The sequence below is a fragment of the Ostrea edulis genome, chromosome 1 (assembly GCF_947568905.1).
Source record: "Ostrea edulis chromosome 1, xbOstEdul1.1, whole genome shotgun sequence".
NCBI classification, from domain to species: Eukaryota; Metazoa; Mollusca; class Bivalvia; order Ostreida; family Ostreidae; genus Ostrea; species Ostrea edulis.
Window position 1 is genome coordinate 61,433,945 of NC_079164.1, and position 25,171 is coordinate 61,459,115.

The 25,171-nt window shown below is 34.0% G+C and overlaps 1 protein-coding gene across 2 annotated transcripts in view; it reads left to right on the plus strand.

Moving 5' to 3' along the window:
- LOC125648660 (NEDD8-activating enzyme E1 regulatory subunit-like) overlaps window positions 1-25,171 on the plus strand; it is a 26,802-nt gene continuing 1,631 nt past the window's right edge. Inside the window, exons 1-19 of one of the 2 annotated variants that reach the window (XM_048875677.2) lie at window positions 1-157; window positions 270-373; window positions 2,375-2,435; window positions 2,708-2,738; window positions 3,182-3,253; window positions 3,386-3,465; window positions 3,743-3,852; window positions 4,373-4,482; window positions 5,035-5,097; window positions 9,514-9,577; window positions 10,340-10,431; window positions 10,584-10,643; window positions 10,769-10,829; window positions 12,995-13,143; window positions 13,547-13,585; window positions 20,603-20,639; window positions 22,136-22,222; window positions 22,444-22,586; window positions 25,101-25,171. In XM_048875677.2, the coding sequence (XP_048731634.1) occupies window positions 99-157; window positions 270-373; window positions 2,375-2,435; window positions 2,708-2,738; window positions 3,182-3,253; window positions 3,386-3,465; window positions 3,743-3,852; window positions 4,373-4,482; window positions 5,035-5,097; window positions 9,514-9,577; window positions 10,340-10,431; window positions 10,584-10,643; window positions 10,769-10,829; window positions 12,995-13,143; window positions 13,547-13,585; window positions 20,603-20,639; window positions 22,136-22,222; window positions 22,444-22,586; window positions 25,101-25,171 (1,493 nt within the window). In that variant the 5' untranslated portion in view covers window positions 1-98. The remainder of the gene's footprint in view (window positions 158-269; window positions 374-2,374; window positions 2,436-2,707; window positions 2,739-3,181; window positions 3,254-3,385; window positions 3,466-3,742; window positions 3,853-4,372; window positions 4,483-5,034; window positions 5,098-9,513; window positions 9,578-10,339; window positions 10,432-10,583; window positions 10,644-10,768; window positions 10,830-12,994; window positions 13,144-13,546; window positions 13,586-20,602; window positions 20,640-22,135; window positions 22,223-22,443; window positions 22,587-25,100) is intronic. The other variant, XM_048875680.2, reaches the window with a different exon arrangement.

Sequence of the window (25,171 nt, forward strand, 5' to 3'; positions counted from 1 at the left end):
AATGCTTATTTTTTTTGGCACTATAAAAACGATTAGTCCGTCGAGTAACGGAATATGCTGAGCTGATCGGTGCCGGTTTCATTATTAGGAAATCCAAAATGGCAGCAAAAGGAAGAAGTGGACTTGATAAAAATAATAAATACGACCGACAGCTTAGGTTTGTGATTATTTTATTTTATTTAAATCAAAAAATACAGTATCTTGTTGATATTACATGTCTACATTGTTCACAATCTCTTAGATATCCTATTTTTTGGTATATATGTCAGATTGTGGGGTGACCATGGACAAACGTTACTGGAACAAGCTCGTGTTTGCTTGGTGAATGTCACGGCAACTGGAACTGAAATCATCAAAAACCTAATTCTTCCAGGTGACTCCCTTGTTTTTCTCATCTAAGCAATTACACATTTTGCTCTAAATGATATCTTAACGTTTAAAAGGTGTTCCAAGAACTTGCTGTCGAATTTGCGTTCTGCGTGTGCAAAGCTCAGGTTACCACACTTTCAGTCATAAAATAAATGTTTATGGAGCAGTCCATATATGTTGTCTTTTAGGAAAAACATTTCTTCCAAAACAGAAAATGCTATTACAGTGGTTGCCATTAGAATGTGGGACATATTACATGATAAAAGTACATCATCACCTTTAACAGGTTGGGAACACTTCCGCTGTAGCGAGATATTCTCGCTAAAATGCGATTATCCCTTTCTAACAAAAGTAAATATATCCCATACAACCGAGAAAAACACCCGTGGAGTACATCTCTTTGTCAGTTTGTGTTTCACGTGAAAAGAAGAAAAAGTGCTAAAATGTCTGATACTTCTGCAAATACATTAATCAAAACAAAAACATTCACGATGTGTATTGGATTTCACACTGCTTCCCTCTTATGCAGCAACTTTGATGTGCAATTTCTTGACTATAATGTCAATTTCATAGAAACAGTTTGTGTCATGTTGAGTGTGTGTTGCACAGAATTTGCCATTATTTTCAATAAAGACGTCAAAACACTTGTTTATGGTAATGTTTACTCTCTCGCTAAAGAGAGATAATCACATTTTAGCGAGAATATCTTGCTACAGGGAAAGTGTTCCCAACCTGTTTAATAGAGAAAGTGTTCTTGTGCAGTGGTTATGCATAGTTCACTAGTTGACAACTTTCAAAATTGTTAATATGGTTCATGACCCAACATTTGAATTCTCCAAATGCCTGGTCACAATGGACATCATTTTTGAAGTTTTATAATTCATCAAAACAGGGCTCAAAATTTAACATATGCCTGTCAGTCTGTGACTGGTTAAAAGTCTGGAGGACTGACATACATTTGTTTTAGTCAGTCCAATGGGACTGGTTAATTTTTAAAGCATCATTTTGGAAAATATACTTGAAATTTTATACACATATTTGGCATGCTTCGATTTGTAGATACCAGATGAATCTGATTCATAAATATAAATCCCACATTTAAGTGCTACAATATTGTCTGAGGCATATTGAGTTAAATTTCATTTTAAACATCAACGAAATATGTTTAATTATTTTTGGAAAACTCTGTTGGACTGGTAAATTTTTCTGTGCACTGGTTAAAATTATACCCCATCAGTCCGGCTGGAATAATGACATAAAAAGGTATCTTCAAGCCCTGCAAAATGGATCACATTTAGATTTCCTTGTATAACGACTTTAAGTAATGTACCTTTCCTGGGAACTTGATTGTAACAGCACCATCTTAACATTTCAAGATTATTTAAAAGTAATTTATGGGATCCATCATTATTTGTGCTGATCACTCTATACCATAGTCATGATGGGATTATTCATTATTCACTTAATTATTAGTCCTTGCAATTGAATTGATGACTTTCAAAAATGTTCATGTGAAATGTCAGCTTACCATATTTTTGCACATAAAGATAAATGTAAAAAGTGAGCATTCAGCAATGTTTCTTACACATTAAAAAACAAACAGATGTTTCAACAGACACAAATTATTTAAACTACTTTCCACTGTAGTACTCTAAACAACTTTCTTCCTGCTTTCTGATCTTGAATTTTTCTTCCTTGCTCTTACCGTTGTGCAGGAAGAAGATATGGATATAATGTTCTTAATTACTTTAATTTTTAGTGACTGTAATAAATACTTTAGCATCGACATAGTGGTTTTGCATAGATGTTGTTCACCATGTGTGATATCTGATTTCCTTCATTAATTGAGGTATAATATCTAAAAGTGATCCAAAACTACCAATGATCTGTAAGCTCTGCATGATAAAATGACAATGCTATTTGTGTGTAAAGTGTGACATTGTATTCTCTATCAATGTATAATGTATATCAAGCCCTTTTAAATCACACTGAGTTCTTTCTCCAGGTATAGGATCATTTACAATAGTTGATGGAAATAAAGTGAAAGGAGAAGATGTTGGAAATAAGTATGTAACAATGTTTAACACCTTGTACATTCTTTCAACATACTATTTTCAGATAAAAAAAAATTATTTGATTTTTTTTAAACTTTAGAGACATTAGCAAAAGAAATGAGTAGGTTTTACATCAGTACTAAAGTCTTAAGGAAACTTATAGTATCAATCTTTGATTTTGTTCTGGTTTAGTTTAAGTTCAGGTGTTGCAGTTTAATTTTATTAGAATTGAAAAAAAAGAACCTATTTTATTGATACCTGTACTGTGTGGTTTTATATTTCAGTTTTTTCTTGTCACAAGAAAGCATTGGAGAGGTATATATAAAATTTTGCTCCTATGTTTTAAAGGGGCATTAGCTGCCAAAGTTATATTTGCCAAAGTGACTAAATTGGCTTTGCATTAAAGTCACCACTGACATATCATATCATACATGTTGTTATAATTTCTTTTGTTCATACTGAAACAACGGCGACACATTATTGTATGGAAGTAAATAGTTGCAGAGAAAGTTTTTATAATTTTCATAAAATTCACCTTTTTACACTATCAGATTGATTTCTCTTCATTTTTTTAACACACTCCAGCATTTTAATCACAGTTCAGAATTTGAACAGTTTTTACATCCTAGTTCACAGCTAATGCCCCTGTAACAACATCATTTACAGCAGAATTCTCATATCTTTAGGTTGTTGTTTTTATTATTCCCGTGCAAAAAAATTTTTGAAGATATCTTGTCAATACATGTTTTTTAAATTAGTCTAGAGCCAAAATTGCTACAGAGCTTCTGAATGAATTGAATGAGGATGTCAGTGGAGATTATGAGGATGAGGTTTGTATATCTGTAATGAGATACAAAATTAAGACAAAATTAAAAGCACAATTTTTTCTATTAAAGTAAAGTTTGCCAATGAAAGAATGATACACATATTTCAATAATGGCTATATACTTTAACATGTTTAGTTTCCAGAAACTTTACTTCAAAATAATCCAGACTTCTTCAAGAAATTCACAATTGTTGTTGCAACTGGTCTTTCAGAAAGGTATGCTATTTTGCTTTATGTATTTGTGATTTATAATTCATCTAAGTAAGCTTTAAACTTTATTTAGTAATGTTGCATTTGTAAGAAGTTGCTATTCCATATTTAAAAATACTTGAAAAAGTATTTATTAATCAATGAAATAGGCCTTGTTAAGTTGATAAAATGGCAGTATCTATCAGTACTGTGTACAAATTGTAGGTTGGTTGAATAAAAGATATTCACAGTAGAAAAGATGATCTATTATTTTTCTAGCTTGTTTTTATAAATCTCTCACTAGGACACTTCTACAGTTAGCAGATGTTTTATGGCAACAGTCTGTTCCCCTACTTGTGTGTCGTTCCTATGGCTTTATTGGACACGTGCGACTTGTTATCAAAGAGCACACGGGTAAGATGTACAGTGGAATGAATTTAAATTTCTGTTGAATGAACATTGATTTAGAAAACATTGATTTATCATAATTATATGACTGCTAGAGTACACTGTATGCTAAAATCTGTAAATTCTGGTTTGTATTATTGAAATGTAGCTCTTTTTAGAACTGGACACTTGAGGACCTCTTCCTACATATGTGTATCTCTATATAGAACTGGATATTTGAGGACCTCTTCCTACATATGTGTAGCTCTATTTTGAACTGGACACTTGAGGACCTCTTCTACATACTACATATGTGTAGCTCTATTTAGAACTGGACATTTGAGGACCTCTTCTACATACTACATATGTGTAGCTCTATATAGAACTGGATATTTGAGGACCTCTTCCTACATATGTGTAGCTCTATTTTGAATTGGACACTTGAGGACCTCTTCCTATATATGTGTAGCTCTATTTAGAACTGGACACTTGAGGACCTCTTCTACATACTACATATGTGCAGTTAATGTGTATTTTTATCTGACAGTGATAGAGTCACACCCTGACAATGCCCATGAAGACCTCCGACTTGATCGACCTTTCCCTGCCCTTATCAAATACTGTGATAGTCTTCATTTGGAGACCATGGACAAAAAAGTAAGCTGTACAGAAAAATCTAAGTAACAGGCTTATTTGATGGTGTTTATTTCAGAGGAGGTTATGTAAAGTGTGATAATAATTTTCTCTTATTCATGGGAATTTAAGCCCAGAGTCTGGGACTTGTTGATTCAGATTTGGGCTATGTAATTAGAAACACAGTAAGTTCGATTTTAGATTAAAATTAATAATATTGTTTGTAATATCATGGAAGTGCATATTGTGTTTATTTAAACATGTACATGAATGTTGTAAAGAGATGGGAAGCTTCAATCAGATTACAGTATTATAAATTTTGAAATTCACAACATACAGTTTAGACCTGTATATTTCTCACTTGGAACCTGACTTCATGTCCTGAAAAAAAAAAGATTTTGAATCCTTGGAGATTTCCATGTTTGCTTTGCATTTTAGTTTTTGAGATTCATAAGCAACTTCTTGTATTATCACCTCTAGGAATTATAGCACCATGAATTACAACTACATGTGTATCAAATGTGTTAAGGCTTAATGAACTTTTTTTAAATTTTGCAATACTCTTCTGTTTTGCAGGATCATTCACACACCCCGTGGTTAGTTCTAATCTATAAATATCTCCAGGAGTGGAAAAACCAGGTCAGAATTTAATTTGTAATTATGTTCCCCAAACAAAGTTTGGGAACATATTGGTTTTACTCTGTTTCTTATTATTATTATGTTCCCCAAACAAATTTTGGGAACATATTGGTTTTACTCTGTTTCTTATTATTATTATTATGTCTCCGAACACAAAGTGTCGGAGACATATTGTTTTTGCTCCGTTTCTTATTATTCTTATTTTCTTCTTCTTCTTCTTTTTATTCCTCAGCTTCTTTCCAGAGAAATTTGTCCGCTAGATTTTATGAAAGTCTTTCGACAGATCCACTTCAAACTTTGTGAGCTGATAGGGGGTCATGAGGAGGGGTGCAATCAACTTTCAAAATGGCCGCCGTTTCAAAATGGCGGCCAAAAACGTCAAAAAATCAAGGTTGTCGGATTTCAACCAAATTTTATTTCTAGGGTAATTTGGTGACCCCGAGTTCATTCCCACCCTCAAAAAAAATTTTTGAGCCGCCATTTTCAAAATGGCCGCCATATACCAAAATATTTAAAAATATTAAAATCTCTACAACATTTGGTTTCTGGAGTAAATGGAGGGTCCACAGTTCATTTCTAGCATCAGTATTTCCTTCCAATCTATTTTCGAATGTTTCAAAATGGCCGCCATTGAAGAAAATGGCGGCCAAAAATCAATTCCGTCGGATTTCAACCAAACTTACTTTCTAGGGTTTTTTGAGGATCCTGAGTGCATATCTGGCATCAAAAACCATTTCTGACATGGGGAGGTGTTCGGAGACGTTTGTGTTGGCATCCCAACACAGTTATAGCTCGTTATTATTATTATTCTTTCTTTATTCTTGTCACCCTTTTTTGTCCACGAGTGTTCTCAGAAACTACTGAAGGGATCAAGACGAAACCTTTTTAGGATGATAGAATACTCTTTGTAGATGTGCGGAACGAACGTCATTTTGTCTGAAAATGCATGCATGTGCATGCACGTGCATTGGATTTTTTGTTTACAAACTTTGGAATGCGTTTATCTTTTTTATTTTTCAATGAAATCGTTTGATATTTATATTGCAGGTATAACTTGAGACCCTTAACCGTTTGGCATCGTCAAAATTTCAATTTTGCACGCGCATGCACGTGTGCTTCAATTTGATTGGATAATACAAAACCGTTGATAACTTTCATGAAAATTAAGACAATTTGATGATAATTACAGGATAGGTAAAGATTATAAATATCTACAAATCTAAGTTTCAAAAATTGAAAACGCGCATGCGCACGTACGTGCATTGACATTTGAATATTCAATTAATTCAATGACCATAACTTTTTTGTTTTTTGTCAAAATCTTTTCAAACTTGTATTGTATATGTATCTTGATATTCTTAACAAAAGTGTACAGTCATAATTACCATCCGGCACGTGCATGCACGTGTGCTAAATTCTGATTGGACGATTTTCAAATCGCCATAACTTTCTTATAAATGATGGAAACAATATGAAATTTATACTGTAAGTATATCTATCAAATGTCTATTGAATGACATCAACATTGATGCTGAGTCATGCTCACGTGCCCGTGTATGCACGTGCATAGCTTTTCTTTCATTTTTCGGGTACTAAAATGGTCATAACTATTGAATTAAAAACTGAAATGAATTCAAATTTACCCTGAGGATCTATGATATGAATGTCTATGAAATGGTGTCAACAAATTTTCCATTATCAAAATGGCGTGCGCGTGAATGCGCGTGCATTGTAACTTTTGACGTCTAAATTTAAGTATTGGTCTATAACATTTTGAGATTGCAATGAATAGGTTTGAAAATTAGGTTGCAGGTATGTTTTAGGCCTCTCAATTTATTAATAGTCTCAAAATCACTTCCCTGCATGCGCATGCACGTGCACTTAATTCTGATTGGACGATTTTGAAATCCCAATAACTTTCTTATGAGTGAAGCAATCGATATCAAATTCATATAGTAAGTATATTGTTCAAATGTCTATTGATTAGCATCAACAAAATTGCTGTGTCGTACTCACGCGCACGTGTATGCACGTGCATTGATTTCGGTCTTTGCAGTTTTGAGTTGCCGTTAATTTCTCGTTTTTCATTGAACAATTGTGAAACTTCTCTTGTACTCATATGGTAAGACTTGTAATGTATCGAGATGGTCGAATTATTTATATGCACGTGCAAGCACGTACGTGCACAAAACTCTCAGATCTTTATAACTGATTTGAACTAGTATGGAATGGACTGAACGTTAAAAGATATATATTCACATGCTACACAGTTTGCAATGGTCAAAACAACTTGTACTGATATAAATGTCACCACTTACTAAATGGGGGAATGTTTGGGGAACATATGTAACGGTCCCCGTTACAATAAGTACTAGTTATTGCACATTTACATACACTCCAAGGGAGACAAATCTGCTAACTTCACATATATATATATATATATATATATATATATATAATGTTTAATAATATATATGAATATAGTGTTTAAAATTGTTTACAGTGCTGGAAATCTTTGATCCGCTCCGTTATTGTTATGTCGCCACACAAAGCTTTGTGTAGCGATATAACAATAACGGAGCGGATCAAAGATCTTATTTTAATCAGATTGACCTCCAAAATACTGGAGATTGGGAGTAATATCCTTTAGATATTTTGTGTTGATATTTCTTCAGCATGTAACGATAGAAAGAGCCATTTTCAATCTTTTTTTTAAATTTTAAGTAGAAAATAAGGAAAAGTTTTACTTTATAAAGGTTTATAATTGTTTCTACACTATATAGTATCATTGTAAGTCTATTTTGATTTCATAAATTGATATGACTTAGGGGCAAGATCAAAAGATGGATAAAAATCTAAATTCAAATAGTTAGGTGGAGGGGGATAAAATCTCCCGTAAGTTTCTGTCATCCAACCGATTACACTTTAGTGGAAAAAGAAAAAAGACGAGCGACTGTTAAAAACTACATGATAATTTTACATTCTAATGAACAATTAATAGTCCACTTTCATGTGAGAATAAACAGTAGAAAAGGTATACAGTGTATAATTAATTTATAATTGTATGTTAATTTTTAATTGTTAATCGATTAGTTTCAACATTCATCATATTTTGTTTTAAAGGGGGGAGGGGATCTTGTTGAAAACTATGTGAATTTAGTTTTTTGTCAGACATTGAACTTTTGATCCCGCCCCTTAGTTCGAAGCTATATTTTCAAAACAATATAACGTATTATTTACTACATTGTGATAGGTGTATACATTTAATTCAAAAAATATTGCTGGCATAAATGGTGAAGAATATTCTTTGTTGGATCTTCATGCATTTCTGTATATTAGCATCACCCTCCAATGTGAATTTTATCCTTCAAGTACAACCATAATACTGAAAATATTAGAGATCAAGTGCATAATTTTTCTTTGTCTTCACAATCAGAACCATCAATCTTCATAATCAAAACCATCAACTATATTGACAAAGATCACAAACCATTCATACAACAGCATTGAACTGGTAGTATTTAAAGATTAGAAATTATGACACGGGCATGTGTGCTTCCTTATATTTATAGCCCCGTTGTGACTATTGGGGTAATGTTAAGTCTACTGATAAATTCCTTTAAATGTGTAATTTTTTAAAGAGCAAATCTCAGAGCACATTCAAAAATAAATTATCTACTGCTTGTGGCTGATATTTTTGCCATGTACTGTACCATGCAAGCTGCTGGTCAGTTAATCACTGACGCATGCTATCAAAATTATAACGAGCTTGGTTTGAGACATTTTTTGGATGCTGAAAATTGGGAACCTTGGAGCAGATTCAGGAAATTAATCACATGAATGTGAACATCATTAAGTGAGCAGATTTAGGAGATTAATCACGTATCTGAACACCATTATGTGAGCAGATTTAGGAGATTAATCACATGAATGTGAACACCATTATGTGAGCAGATTTAGGAAATTAATCACATGAATGTGAACACCATTATGTGAGCAGATTTAGGAGATTAATCACGTATCTGAACACCATTATATGAGCAGATTTAGGAGATTAATCACATGAATGTGAACACCATTATGTGAGCAGATTTAGGAGATTAATCATGTATCTGAACACCATTAAGTGAGCAGATTCAGGAGATTAATCACGTATCTGAACACCATTATGTGAACAGATTCAGGAGATTAATCACGTATCTGAACACCATTATGTGAGCAGATTCAGGAGATTAATCACATGAATGTGAACACCATTAAGTGAGCAGATTTAGGAGATTAATCACGTATCTGAACACCATTATGTGAGCAGATTCAGGAGATTAATCACATGAATGTGAACACCATTATGTGAGCAGATTTAGGAGATTAATCACGTCTCTGAACACCATTATGAAGCCTGGTTCTGTTTTTCAGCATGATGGTTTACCACCACAGAACTATAAAGAGAAAAACCAGTTAAAGCAAATGATAAGGGAAGGTAATGATGATAGAATGTAAATCAAGCAGAAAGGACTCTTTAATTTATTGTGTCAGCTGTGAATCCTACTAACATATAGGGATTACTTGTTCTGTTGTCTGTTTGTCTGTCACATTCTAGAACATTAAAACTGTAAGAGATGGGGCTTTGATAGCTAACATGTGTATTACTTGTTGTTTGTTTTCCTTAGTTAGAACATATTGTGAGAAATTGAACTTCAATATTTAGCATCGTATTTCTTGTGTGAGGGTCATTGAATACATATACCCCTCAACACCGGTTCATCCATCGTCCTTCGGTCACTCCCCAGAAGTTTGTAATTATTTAGCATGTGTCTTCTTTTTGTGAGAATCATTTGATGTATACCATGTTTAATGATGTCATAATAAGTGACACATGTTCCTTGGAATGCTCAAGTTTTACTTAGAAAATGAATACATTCATGTGCAGCTGTGTTCGAAATGTAAAGTTGTGTACGGAACAGTAAATATGTAGATTATTGTTATTTATAACTAAAATTAAATAACCACAGTTAGAATTGTGTACAGAACAGTAAATATGTGGTTTATTGATTGTTATTTATAACCAAGATAAAATGTAACATCTATATGGATCATCAACATATATAACCAAAATTAAATGTCCACTGTAAATATATATGTATGAGATTCCATTTGTTATTTATTACCAAAATTAAATGTAAATATTTAAGCTTGCTCAAAGTATAAATACCTCAAAATGTTGCATTTTGATCTGATCCAGGCACGAGGAAAAATGCAGATGGTGTCCCAGAAGACGAGGAAAACTTTGATGAAGCAGTAAAAAGTGTCAACATGGCTTTGGTTCCAACAAAAGTAATGTGGAAAAGTGTTTGATACATATGGAAGCCCATTTGTTTAATTTGAAATAGCAGGCTTCTGTAGTTTGATATGGTGTATGTGTTGCTTATTTATGGTTTACTTTAGATATCAAAGAGAGCACTAGAGCATTTTGTATTGTTTTACAGATTCCTAGTGTAGTGGAAAAATTATTTAATGATCCAAGTGCAATGAATCTTACTTCAGAGGTAAAGTAATTGAATTGGAATTTTGAAAATAACTTTATGCATACATGTTTGTGTTTTCTGCTTATATGAATTGAGGATGAGACAAGTGACTCATAATTCATGATCATATGACCCATCTTTTGCAGAGCAAACCATTTTGGATTTTACTAAGAGCTGTGAGGGAGTTTGTTGAAAATGAAGGAAAGGGTAATTTGAAATAATCATTTTTTTAATGTTGAGATATGACTGTTCCTAAAGAGTAATGTTATTTACAATATTTGTTCAAGAAATCTGAATGTGAAAGGAAGTGGGACGGTATCCTCTGAAGATATGTCACACAGTGAATGCTTTGCCTGCAATGAAAATACAGTAAACACTGTAATCTGACACCTATGCAGTCCATTTCACTGAAATTCAGCTTTAATTACATGTAGCTCACACAAATCAATGGCTCAAGTGAGCTCTTCTGATCAAAGTTTTTCCTTTGTCTGTTGTTGTTGTCATTGTTGACTTTTCACATTTTCGACTTTTTCTCAAGATACCTCTATGTTTGCCAATTTCAACCAAACTTAGCCCAAAGTGTTTCTGTGTTCAGAAGATTGAGATTTGTTTAAATGAAGGACTGTGCCTCCTTCCATGGAGAGATGATTAGGGAAGAGTCAAAATAAGGTGGTTTGATGCTGATTAAAAATTCCCCTCATGAACCATTATTGAAAGCAGATTTGTCAAAATATGTATGAAAGCTTTCTTATTTTGAGAAGACTCTAGTTGTTCAAACCTTGAACCCAGGGATTTGAAGTTTTACAAATCGTATAAAATCTCCCCAAGAACCCCATTGAAACCTGCAAATTCTCACTATGATATGCTTCTTCATGTATTGTAGACTCAAAGTTTGTGTGACCCAAGGGAGCAGTGTATGACTACAATAGAGGTTTAAAGTTTGCTTATGAATATATAGGAAATATCCTTAAAATCTTCTTCTCAAGAATGACAAGGTTATAACTTGTCAAATTGATATGTAAGCAACCTTATGAAGTTGTTTGACCCTTAATACTCCAAGGCCAGGATGACACCACAATAGGGGTTTGAATTGGTATGTATGAATATAGAGGAGATGTCCCTGAGAAAATCTTCCAAGAACCATGAGGTTACATCAAATGAAAGGTGAAGATAACAACCAGTGATCAATCTCGTAACTCCTATAAGCAATACAAAATAGAGAGTTGGGTAAACACGGACTCCTGGACACACCAGAGGTGGGATCAGGTGCCTAGGAGGAGTAAGCATCCCCTGTCAACCGGTCACACCCACTGTGAGCCCTAAAATGCAATATGCAAGCATCATGTAATGTGAATTTGATTTTGTCCAAACTTTGACCCACTGGAGCTACATTGATAATAATTTTATGGAAGTACATTAAGAAATCTTCAATGGACTACCAAGCTGCAATTTTACAAATTGATTGGCAATGATTCCCTTTTAGTGTAAGTTTATTGACAATGATTCCCTTTTAGTGTAAGTTTATGCAGATCATATCGCCTGTGGCCACAGTAAGGTAACTTTAAAGTCACAAATTTCTACAGATTTTATCAAGAATCACAGGGGATACAGTAATGTTACAGTTTTGTTAAAATGTTATTTATAAAACATCCACTTATATGTAATATTAAAAGTTCTGCTGCACACTACTTCGAGCAAAGGTTGGGACCACTATGAGGGACAATAAAGGTTTACATAAAAAACAAGATTATATAAATGTAGAATAGTGAAGAATTTTAAGAATCATGACCCCATGGGCCAGAGTTGTCCTTTTGTGTAAATCCAAAGATTACCTGTTGTTAGACTTTAAGAATCTCTCCAACACTTACAACAACTAAATAATTGTACATTGCCAAAAATAAAAACAAAGCAAGAACTGGAGATCAACACCTTGAGATATGTTTGAATTATGGAAGATTCTCATGAGTGAACATGTGCTATTCAATAGGGTTTGCATACAAAAGTATTAACATGAGCTCTCTTGAAGTTTTTCAAAAATGATAATGAAAACATCCTAAGACATGTTAAGATATTCTTACACAAATGACATTGTTGAGCTGTTGTTTGTGTGTGTGTGTGCTATATCTGTGTATGAGCATTAATTCAGGTGAGCATTGTGGCCCATGAACCTCTTGTTTTTGTTCCCAGCCATCTTTTTTTTTTGTTCATTACACTTTGCATTCTGGCATCTTGTATAATCGAACACTAGCACATGTATCAGAACAGACAGTTTTCATTCTACAGTACACATCATAATGACATTTGCGAACTGAATTTTCAGGGAAATGTTGGCAGACTTGGCACATCATTCCTTGTCTTCTTTTTTTATTCAGGTGCTCTGCCATTACGAGGAAGTATTCCAGACATGACATCAGATTCTGAAAGATATATCCAACTTCAAAATGCGTATGTTGAACAGGCTAATAAAGATGTTGCTGTTATAACGGACAAAGTTAACATGTTAACATCCAGTCTAGCTAAGGTAGGTTACACCACTAAAAAAGCGTGTTTCTTTCAACTGCGTGGGTAGAAGTAGGTGGTCTTTTTGCCTTAAAGCATACAAATCTTCTCCTAGCTACTAAACTCACATGCACAATTATTGGGCCAGATTTTATAGAGCAAGACTATATTTGTGTTGTTTCTGTTTTAATGAAATGAGTTTTCAATTGTTTCGAGTTCAAAAACGAATATTAATAAATTGTCACTTCTGTAACTTTTATGGAGAGTTTAGCAGTAGTGAAGGTTAAAACAATTTGCAAGGGCATAACAAATATCAAAATATCAAATTAATTTTGAGGTTTCTGTCAGGTGTTAAAGTAGACACGCTACCTGTCAGTCATGTGACTATTCTGATTCCTGTCAGTTTCAATGCTGTTTCTTTTTAGGAGATAAAGCAGAGGGACATAGGGCCTGAGTTTATTCATGTAGGCATTAAATTTTGACTTGTTATCCATACCTTTTAAGTTCACTATTTGCTTAATCATTACCACCAAACATATTCTCTATGTAATCAATATGCAACTTGCATTGCAGGTAATAGAAAACATCCTTAAGTGATGAAACATTTTCTGGATATCAATCTGAATTTGAAATGATGACATTTGTGTCTCTGAAGTTGTGTTATTTTTAGTTGTACATGTAACTACAGTAAAACATGATTATACCAAACTTCATTATATCCAGTATAATTTTCATTATTATCCCCTCATAGGAGAATAACTATCACTTCGGAATAAGCTTGGATTCATTATAAGCAAGTTTGTTATAAGCATGTATTACTGTAGGTGGGATCTTTTAAAAAGATTAAAACATAGACAATATGTTTTGAATGCTCTTGTGCTAGAATCCAAGTTCATTGACATGCAGCATCTGCCGAGTCATGCCTGAAATTCATTAAATGGTGTTTCCATTTGTTCAGAGCAAGCATTTCTGATCTCATCTGTCAGTTGTCAGTCAGCTTTCATGGAGTCCTGTACTTTTCACTGTCTGGTCCATCCATCTGTCCTAAGTTTTCTTTTTGGTTTTTTCTTTGCTAATCACATTTTGTCCGGCCATGAACTTTTAACATTTTTTACTTTTCCAGAACTACAGGGTCAATTTCACCCAAACTCGCAATAAAATATTCTTGTTTGAAGGGATTTAAATTGTTCAAATGGAGGGTCACACCTTTTCAAAAAGTAGATCATTAAGAAATAAAGAAAATATAGTAGCATCTTTAAAAAAAATTCTTTTCAAGAACCACTGGACCAAAAAAGGCAAAATTTATGTGAAAGCTTCCTCAATGAGTGGAGATTCAAACTTTTTAAAATCATAGCACCTGGGGCTAGGATGGAGGCACAAATAGGGGTATTAAAGTTTTACATGGGGGATATATAGGAAATATCTTTAAAAATCTTCTCAATAACAAAAGGTCCACGATTAGTCATTTTAATATGCAAGCATCCATACTGGTAGTGCAGATTAAAGTTTGTTTGTATCATGACTTAGGAGGTCAGAGAGGGTAGGGCTATAAAAATTTTACATGGCAATACAATGTATATAGCAGGTCTGATATTTGTTACCCGCAGGTGCTGCAGATTGAAGTTTCTTCATATCATGATAAGGGGGAGGGGGTAGGATGGGACCCGAGTAAGGGATCAAAATTTGAATCTTCGAAAAAATTTTCTTATCAAAAACCACTGTCAATGATAAGTCATCGATATGCAATCATTCCAATGTAGTGTGCAGATTCATATTTGACTAGGGATGGGTTAATCAGGATTCAGTTTTACATGAGAATATATACGAAATTTTAAATTTTTTCAAGAGTAGCAGAACCACACAAAATCATGTTAATATGTAATCATTCTCAAGATGTGTGATTTCATTTTATTTCATGGACCCTTGGTTTAAGTTGGGGTTAAAATCGGTGATCAGATTTTACATAATGAAATATTACATTAACATTTAATTTGTAATTCGGTATTTATGTAAACAGTTATTTTTATTTTCAAAAATGCCCTTCAAAAACCTTATATAGTTTTGCCGATTCTTAGTTATCTCAGTTTAATATTATTTTATGTATTTGATGTTCTTTGTTTTAGTTTGTTTTACGTGTAAAGCGATTTAGGGTAATGGTGTTGATTAGATAAATCACTGTTTAGGGTAATGGTGTTGATTAGATAAATCACTGTTTAGGGTAATGGTGTTGATTAGATAAATCACTATATGAATATACAATAAGATTTAGAGTAATATGGTGTTGATTAGATAAATCACTATTTAAGGTAATGGTGTTGATTAGATAAATCACTATATGAATATACAATAATAATACATGAATATGGCAGAAAAAATCTTAATCCCATAAGGCTTGTTGGGGGATCATATGGGATCAAATTTTGTCATGGGAATAAATGGGGGTAAATCTCTACTGAAGAATAGCAGGTTCAAGGTGACTCGGGTGAGTGTTGTGGCCCATGGGCCTCTTGTTTTAGTACCATTACTTCTAGAGTGTTGCACATGAATGCATGTATTGTTTGTGTTCTTGATACATTGATGAAAGGAAATGATTTATACTTTGAAGCGCCTCTGTTATTATGATGTCAGACTAGTGTTTTATTTACTAGTGACGTGTACAGTATTTAAGTATGTGTCTCAGTCCCCTACAATGAATATAAAAATCAATATAGAAATATCAGGTGAGCTCTGTGGTCCTTTGGACTTCATGACATGAGGGCTGTTAGGAAACGTCTTATACACCATAATTTATGAATATAAATGAAAGTTCATATTTTTAAAGACATTAAAATATTCATGCGAAAATGCATGCAAAAATTCATGCACTTTAATCAAAAATGGTTTATATAATGTGTATAAAGGTAAAATGTTGCACAGATCAGCTGATATAAAATGATGACATTAATTGATGTCAAACTCAATAGCTTCACTCTCTTTGAAGTTTGAATACTTTAATTCTACAAGTTTTTGATGTTTTCCAGCCAATTTTAGATACCTACAGACACCCACATTCACTTGTTCTTTCAAATCTGTATGCTTCTGTAAAATTTGATAAAACTGATGTTAAGGTAGCTCACTACACTAAAGCTTAGACTCTGTATGACACCACATCACAAGATGGCAATTTATATGTTTTTTGAAATTATTTGTATCGATCGACTTGTTTGTCAATCATCTTAGCTCAGTGGTTAAAGCATTGGGCTGGTGAATCTCAGATCTCGAGTTCAAATCCCCCAGTCTTTTGTTCATGTGTTGAAATAATTTTTTAAAAAATCATGTTTTTATCCAAATTTGTATATTTTTTGCCTTTTTGGCATATATACTTATTGTATATCATCATATCTTTTATAATTAAATCAGTTCGTATTGATTTGAGAAACTGGGTGTAGTGAACCACCTTAATGAAAGATCACATATAGGTAACAATTATGAATGAAAAGTCAAATACAGGTGACTCTCGATGACTCGAACTTCAATCTCTCGAAGTTCTCAATCTCTCAAAGTGAAATCGTCCCGATTTTTTTCTCTATATAACTAAGCAAATTTAGTCTTGATCTCTTGAACGTTCGATCACTCGAAGTGGTGCGTAGCGTATACCGACTGTTACCCAAGTGTATAATTATTTCCGCTTGGACCTTACCTGGATTTTGTTGAATGTCAGAGGCTAGTATGGTCCTGGTGATTAAGTGTTTATACATATCACCTGTGCTTCTCTGTGGAGGTGGGCACTTGAGTATATAATTAATTGGTTAATTGGTCAGTTTTCACCCTATGGTACACTGGGGTATTGTGATGATTAAAATTTGTTTAGAATCCCACTATGAAGGAATTCTTTAATTTCTTTTGACTTGACAACAAGAGAGTAAGTTTGAGACATTAATTTAGAGACAGTAATTTAGAGATCTACAGACTGTTAAATTTCTTTGTACTTTGTGTAAAGTTACACTAAAAACATCGTTTTACTCATTTGTTTGAATTTTTGTGTTGTGTAAAGTGACTTATAATGTGCTCTGTTACACCCCAAATCGTTGCCGTCCATCGTCGTCGGCGATGATTTGGGGTTTCTTATGTAACACCCCAAATTGTCGCCCGTCCTAAATCGTCGACGGCGACGATTTGGGCATAACCTCACATCCCAAGTTGTCGTCCACCATGCTGCAACTATTTGGAAACATTATTTACATACAAACTGGCCCTGTTTGTTAACTCCTTCTCCTCTCCTCCTCTTTCTTCTTCTTCTGTGGTCCAGCTATAACCGCAAAAGGTTATCTGGACCCTATAAGCAAAAGAATTTTAATCTTCTACTTCATCTTTTACTTGTTCTGTTGTATAATTTTTTTTAACTTTAACTTCCGATTTTTTTTCGATCTCTCTAACTTTCAATCTCTCGAACTTTTATCATAGTCCCTTGAACTTCAAGTTATTGAGAGTCACCTGTATCTATGCAATTCCTCTCGCCTTTGGTCTCCATTCACCATTTGATTTAAAGCAGAGAGTCTACCAAATATGAAGTTCTGATTTCGGATTGTAGAACAAAAAACTAAATGAAAATGATGTGCTTGATAAAATCATACTTTATGTATACTGAAATATTTTGCTCCCATTTTAATTTTGTCCAGATCCCATTTAAAATTTGCCCAAAATTGCAGCTTTTGGAATAATTGAGTAAATTTAGATTTTACTCATCAGTATTTTATGCAACAAGACCTACACATGCATCTGATGTGTGCAAAGTTGGTGTATATTACACAAACATTGTGCTGTAGATATAAGTTGTCTAATATAAACTTTCTGACAGCCTTCTAATGTGTGTGATTTTGAGCTTCAGAAGATGGCATGGCATGCATTTTCCCTAACCAAGGCAGAATTGGTTATCAATAGACTTCAAATGAAGTACTGGAATTATATAGCATTCTATCTATTTAATAAACATATTATACAACAATGAATATATATTCAATATGTACATTTGTAATTGATGATGAAAATTGGGAATACTTTACATATTAGATTTCAAAGTCCCAAGTTGCATGTAGTTTGGTGAGGTTTAATTTGTTAATGAAATCATGCACAGATAATTAGATTTGGGTGTCAAACATCCCTTTGCTTTACTTTTTTATTGTTATGTATTTAATTTTGTTGCATAATTTGCTAATTTGGTTCAAACTTTATCATGGGCATGTTTCTAAGCACACTTAAAAAAAAATAAAAAGAACATTTTCATCAACCTTATTACTCAAACAAAAAACTTTTTAAGAATTTTTTTTCAAGTTGGTTGAAAACAAATGTGCTGTATAACTGTTTTAACTGTAGCTAGTTGCAAAAGCAGTTATTTTTATAAATTGAGGATTAATTTTCAGTGAAATTAGACATATCTATTTATTACAATAAGTGAATTCATATCAAGAAAATTTTAGATGACGTGCAAATCTTACACTAATGTACACAGGTATAAGATGTGTTGGCAAAATAAATTTTAGCAACTATGAGATCTCCCCCTCCCCTAACTAGTACTAGTACCCTGAAATTAGATGATCAATCCTATTCAAGTTATACAGAATACACTTACTGATTGGCTTCTTGGGTACCAGCCAAACTCGTCCCGAGATAGGAGAGAAGACCTAGGAAATGTTACTCAAGGCCAAAGACGAAAAGTGCCCGGGTCACCTACATTACCAGGGACAACTGCTGGCTGATACCCAAGAAGCCGGGTCACCTACATTACCAGGGACAACTGCTGGCTGATACCCAAGAAGCCATGCAATAAGTGTTTTATTGCCTAACCTACTATATGATATAATTCATCAATTCATTGATAAAAAACATGCAGATAATCAGTGTTTCTTTTTATCTAATTGTGTAACAATAAATGGTAACTATAGATGCTATTTACTTTGATTTGTGGATTCTGGGACAATGTAGGAGGGCTGTTCGATATGTAATGTGTATTGTGCGATATCTCAAAAGCATTTGACTCAAATAGTGAAATGAACATTACATCCCTTCAAAGTTTTCTCCGCGGTTTGAAATACATAATTTCAATCTCTGAATCCATTTCTGAAATGCGTCACGGTACCCTGATTTAGGTAGACCTCTGAGGCACTGACTGGTGACTGATGGCTGAGCCAAGGGCTTGTTGGGACTTGTAATGACGACCAGATAAGAACTTTTTAAATTTTGGAAAAAGGAATAGTCGCATGGGGCTAGATCTGAAGAGTTTGGTGGGTGTGGCAAGATGGTACCCTCCGCCGACTTCAAAAATTGCTTGTATCTGCCATCACTTTCAATTATTTCCCTGACTTTTGAGACATTTGCCATGCCTGTGACAGTTACAGGTTGGCCAGATTTTGCTGCATCTTTGACGGACTCCGCCAGTCAGAAATTTCTTTCTCCACTTGCGAACGAACTGTCTCATAAGATACCTTATCAGACCCATAAACTCTCCCCCCCCCCCCCCCCCCCCAATTCAGTAAAAACCTGCATTACCAAATGACCAACTTTTGTGCGAACTTTATATAAGCTCTAATTTTTTCAATATTCTCAACCCGTTTCCCAACCATTTTTACAACAGTGGTCAACGACTGGCTCTATTGAAATGACTTTAAGTTTAAAACTGTGGAGCTGAAGGCTCATGTTCATACTGTTGGAAAGGTATTGAATAGAGCTATTGAAGAATATCATCATCCAGGAAATTGTGCAGTGTTATTGCGCTGTGGTACAATACACATTACATATCAAACAGCCCTCGTACACTTAGTAACATTTTTAATGATGTGTTTAGTACTCAGTGAGTCCCCCCCTCCCCCCCCCCCCCCTTAAAGTATCAGCTAATTGTCCTCAATAATGTTACTAAACTTACCCATATTGAAAGTGAAATTGTCATTTAGTAAACATCTTGATCACTTTAATTAACATCACTTAGTGAGTTACTTAAACCATGCAACAGTTCATTCTGTAACCAGGAAACAGTTTGACTGTTTATTTTAAAATGATATGCAAAATCATAAACAAACTAGAGAAACAGTTAGAAATGGCTAATTACCATTTATACAGTAGATTAGAAAAATAATATATTAGCAGTGTTCTTGAAATTTACCAGTCCGAAGGATTTGACAGTTTAAAATTTCCTTGTACCATTAAAATTCACAGTACATTTCATTATTCTGATAAAAATCTTTAAAAGGTTTGAAAGCACAATAATAAATTTCAAGAACTCTGGATTATGTAATAGTATATGATAAAGAGAGGGAGAGCTTCAGTTTGTGCAATGGACAAAATTTACCTCAACAGTATTCAATATCGCTAAATACTGATTAATATAGATGAGTAAGACAGATTGAAATACATTCTTAACATGAGTAAGATTTGATTGTCATTCTATGCTAGTGCTAGTTGCTTTTAGGTCATATAATTATAATCTGATGTATTTTCTTTTTGCACAGGGTGTTTCTATAACAGACCAGGAAATCAAATTATTTTGTAAGTATTTATAGTTCATCAAAGTCATGCAGTTAATCTACAGAGTACTGTGATTTAGTTGTCGATCACCATCTATTTTCCATCCTAGGTTATTGTTTAAACATAATCAACCTTTTTGATGAAAGTACAAAGCCATCTTTGAATATTTGATATGGAATATCTCTAGGGTAAGGGAAAGTAAACTTTAGAATTCTATGGTCACTGAACCCCTGGGGTCTGAGGGGTGGAGTCAAAGCCTTAAAGATTATGCAATAAAAAAAAAAAATCTTCTTTACTCAGGAACACAGCAGACAAACTATGAATATAATAATGATGAACAAGGATTTGTCTAACAAAATTGAGAAATTCATGACCACTGGGCCCGGGTTCAGACTTTAAGGTGGGCCCAAGTGAATATACAGTGAAAATGCATTTATCATCTAGATATCTTCTTCATTCCTTCTTTTTATTAGGAAGAAATACTGTATACATGGTTTTAAAAAGCATGTAGCTGGCTACAAAAATAGTACAATTCCTTATTCTTGGGTCAGGGCTGGGCCCAAATGGACAAATAGTGAAAATGCATTTTATCTTTAAAAATTGTCTTTTTCTACTTCTGTTCATTGTGAAGAAATGTTTAATGCATGGTTATAAACAGTAAGTAGCTGTCTACCTAAATTATTAAATTCATGACCCCAGGGGTTCAGGCTTTAGGATGGAACTTAAATGCATTGAAAATCTTGAAAAAACATTTCCTTTACTTCTATGCAGTGTGAATAAATACTTTATGCATGGTTATGAAGAGCATGTAGTCCTCTACCAAAATTGTGAAATTCCTTACCCTTGCAATACGGGTTCATTAAGCTCTAGGGCAGAACTATTTAGGTAAAAGTGATGATAAAATATATCAGGTAAAATTTTCGTCTTTGCTTCAATACATTGTGATAAAATACTATACATGTATGTATGGTTATGAAGAGCTTGAAAACTACTACCAAAATTGTGGAATTCTTGAACCCTAGATTATTTTTACCAATGCTTCAGGAAGTGCAATCATTAGTGAAAATACAGTTGATGGAAGTTTTTAAGTCAGTGTCAGCATCACATTTTAAGGGAAAAACTTGACCTTACATGGCTGTATTTTTGAACCAAGGGAATAGGCCTTTGACGTTTCACATATAGATGCCTCGTGACCAGGCCTTTCATTTAATACCAACTACCAAGACTCATGACCTTTATCTTGGACTTTGACCTACTTTTCAAAAATTTAACCTTGGCTATGTTTTGAATGGAGGGATATTGGGTAAGTAGAGTCATACTTCCTGGTGAACTAGTTTGTCTTGTGATGACTCTTGTTTAAAGTTTGATTGAGCTGTCCAATGGAGAGTTGCTGCTTGCTACTCAGGCCCTTGCACCTCTTATTTTAACATAAAATATATCTAACAAGGAACATAATAATTCATAAGAGAAGTTTCTATGTCTGATAGCTTTTTAGATATGTGATTTCTTCCTTGCAGGTAAAAATGCTGCCTTTGTTCAAGTTTTGAGGTGTAGAAGTTTAGCACAGGAATATAATAGTCAAACAGCCAACACACAAGATATAGGTATTGTTTTTTATTAAAATGAAACTTACAACAATTTGTTCTTTGTAGAATGAACACAAAATATTCCTGGTATATAATGTATATTATTGAAGGCAGGAGTAGAGAACTTTGCATTGTGTTGTGTGAATTTGGAAAAAGAATAAAGCAGATGTTTAATACATTCATTATTATACTGTAAAATTAGATGTACTGCAAAACCTGATTCACTTTTATGAAAATAGGTTCCCACCTGGAGGATGAAGACGAGGAGAGCGAGTTGATATATTACGTGCTGTTGAGGGGAGTGGACAGATTTTATGAGGAATACAATAGATACCCGGGGGGAGACAATGACCAGGTGGAACCTGACGTTCAACTCCTCAAGGTCAGTGCTGGAATTGTATACTGTAGACTATAGTAGAAAGGGGAAAGCAAGGCAGGACAAGGGGCCCACATTTTTTTTAATTGAATTTTAAAATAGACTTCAGACTGAAATTTAATTTCAAGTCATATGATGCCTTAGTAGAAAAATATAATCATGATAATGAATGTAAGTGATAAAAGCCACAGATTTGATCAGGTTTTCAGGAAAAAAATGACATTTTGTTTTTTTTTTTGTTTCACATTTTGCTTTTGAAAACATTGATTAACACTTTTGCCTATGTACCATTTTTATATTAGGGCTGTTCCAGAAATGATCAAATGGGGGGGGGGGGGGGGGGGTCGGGCGGCAAATGATATTTTTTTGTGTGGGTGGTCGTATTTTTTCATATTTTATTTGGTCCGTGGTTGGACTGTTAAAAAAATATTTATTATGGGTAGTGGGTAGTTTCTATTGTTTTATTTTGTGCCACGTGGGTGTTGAGTTTTCAGAATATTTTTATTGTTGCTCTTGTCGTGTTGGTTACAAAACGTCGGAGGGAAAATTGAAAACGTGCTTTCGAAATGCTGCTTTCGAAATCGGAAGTAACATAGAACTATTCGAGTTGTCGCTCTTTGCAGCGCATAACTTTCCATTACGACACTCTTCAAATTAGAGGCGCGTTTAGTAGGGTCCCTTTGGACGTGATGGCGGCGAACTCTGTTCTGTAGATTATTACAGTTTACAGTGCATCGATTTTGGGAATATTTTGAAACCAATAGGTATTCCGTTTTCTAATAAAAATAGGCAAACCTTAGTTGATTTATACGAGGGTACTGATGCGTTATATTTATCAGTCAGTGTGATGGTGATATAGAGACCTCCGGGCGCGGGCTCCACTAGAAGACAAACGATTCGTGGAAAAACATATCCATTTCATGATAATAGCATCGTTTGGACTCCCAATCTTTCCAACATTCCCGCCATAGATGCTTTTGATTGTTGATGTGACATCGTTTCTTCAGAACTACTGTGATACAATGTCGCACAGGCATTACCGCGTCATTGGCTAGAATGTTTGCCCCGAAAACCTCGCGAGATTTGTACCGTTTTCATTTTTAAAAATATTTTTGTGGTGGGTCTGGTTAGTTTTTTTTTTTTAATTAGATGGGTCATTGTAAAATGAGTTTATCAATTTGATGGGTCATGGGGTAATTTTTTATTTTTTTTTATGGGTGCTTGGTATATACAAAAGGTGCCTCCCGACCCCCCCCCCCCCCCCCCCCCCCCCCCATGTATTTATTTCTGGAATAGCCCTTAGCGTTACAGCTTATACTAGTGTACAAATAAGTAAGTTTCAGAGGTAGGCAAGAGTGTGTGCTCTATATTCATACCCCATGCAATGAGTTGTGGAGGATATAATGTTTTTGACTTGTCTGTCAGTCATGCTCTTGTCTGCGTAACTTCCTCTGAAATCACTCAACAGAATTTCATGAAACTCTGTAGTTAATGAGGACTTACTGTGTAGATGTGCTTATTCACAGGAAATTCTGACTTGATTTTTTCTTTTTTCTTTGAGTGATGCTCCTTTTGAACTTTTGAATTTTTGACCAAAATTAAATATACTGCTGAAATAGTTTGTCAGTGCAACTCCTGAAATCACTGAACATAATTTAATGTAATGGACATACTGTGTAGATGTGTATATTCACAGGAAATTCTGATTTGATTTTTTCTGGGAGTTCTGCCCCTTTTGAACATAGGAGTTTGTCAATAATATACATGAAATTGGTTTTCAAGCCACAAATGATTAAATTTTTCTGTTTAAGTATTTTACATAATTCACATTTTTAAACAATTTGACGTATGACTCAAGTTGTGCAATTTAGTTACTTGGGTGAAAATAGTACAGTATAGCACAGAAGCATAAGAATTTGTTGCATTTTATGCATAGCATTGCCATTCATTGTGTGTAGCATTGTCATTCATTATGTGAAACATTGTCATTCATTGTGTGTAGCATTGCCATTCATTGTGTGTAGCATTGTCATTCATTGTGTGTAGCATTGTCATTCATTGTGTATAGCATTGCCATTCATTGTGTGTAGCATTGCCATTCATTGTGTGTAGCATTGTCATTCATTGTGTGTAGCATTGTCATTCATTATGTGAAACATTGTCATTCATTATGTGGAACATGGTCATTCATTGTGGGGTTATGTGAGCTTGCTCACTTTTTCTTTCATTACTGAAGAAATAGATGCTTCAAGTTTGTAAATTTTTGGCCGAAAATAGGGAAATTTAGAATTATCACCATCTCTGTGAACTTGGAATGTGTCACATGTTAAAACTGATTCTCATTTTGTGATAGACATGGTTTGGTGTACTGATTAATGATCTACAGTTTCATCCATGCCGACTTCTCAAAATGGGGGCCATTTGGGAGTCTTTGTCCTAGCTTCTCCTTTATTGTGTTTGTATTTCAAGAGGCCCACATATAGTATGTAAGAATTTACTGAGTTTATTTGATTCACTTAGGGAGTCATTACCAAATTAACTCACGAATGGGGATTAACATCCACTGTGAAGGAGGACTACATCCATGAAAT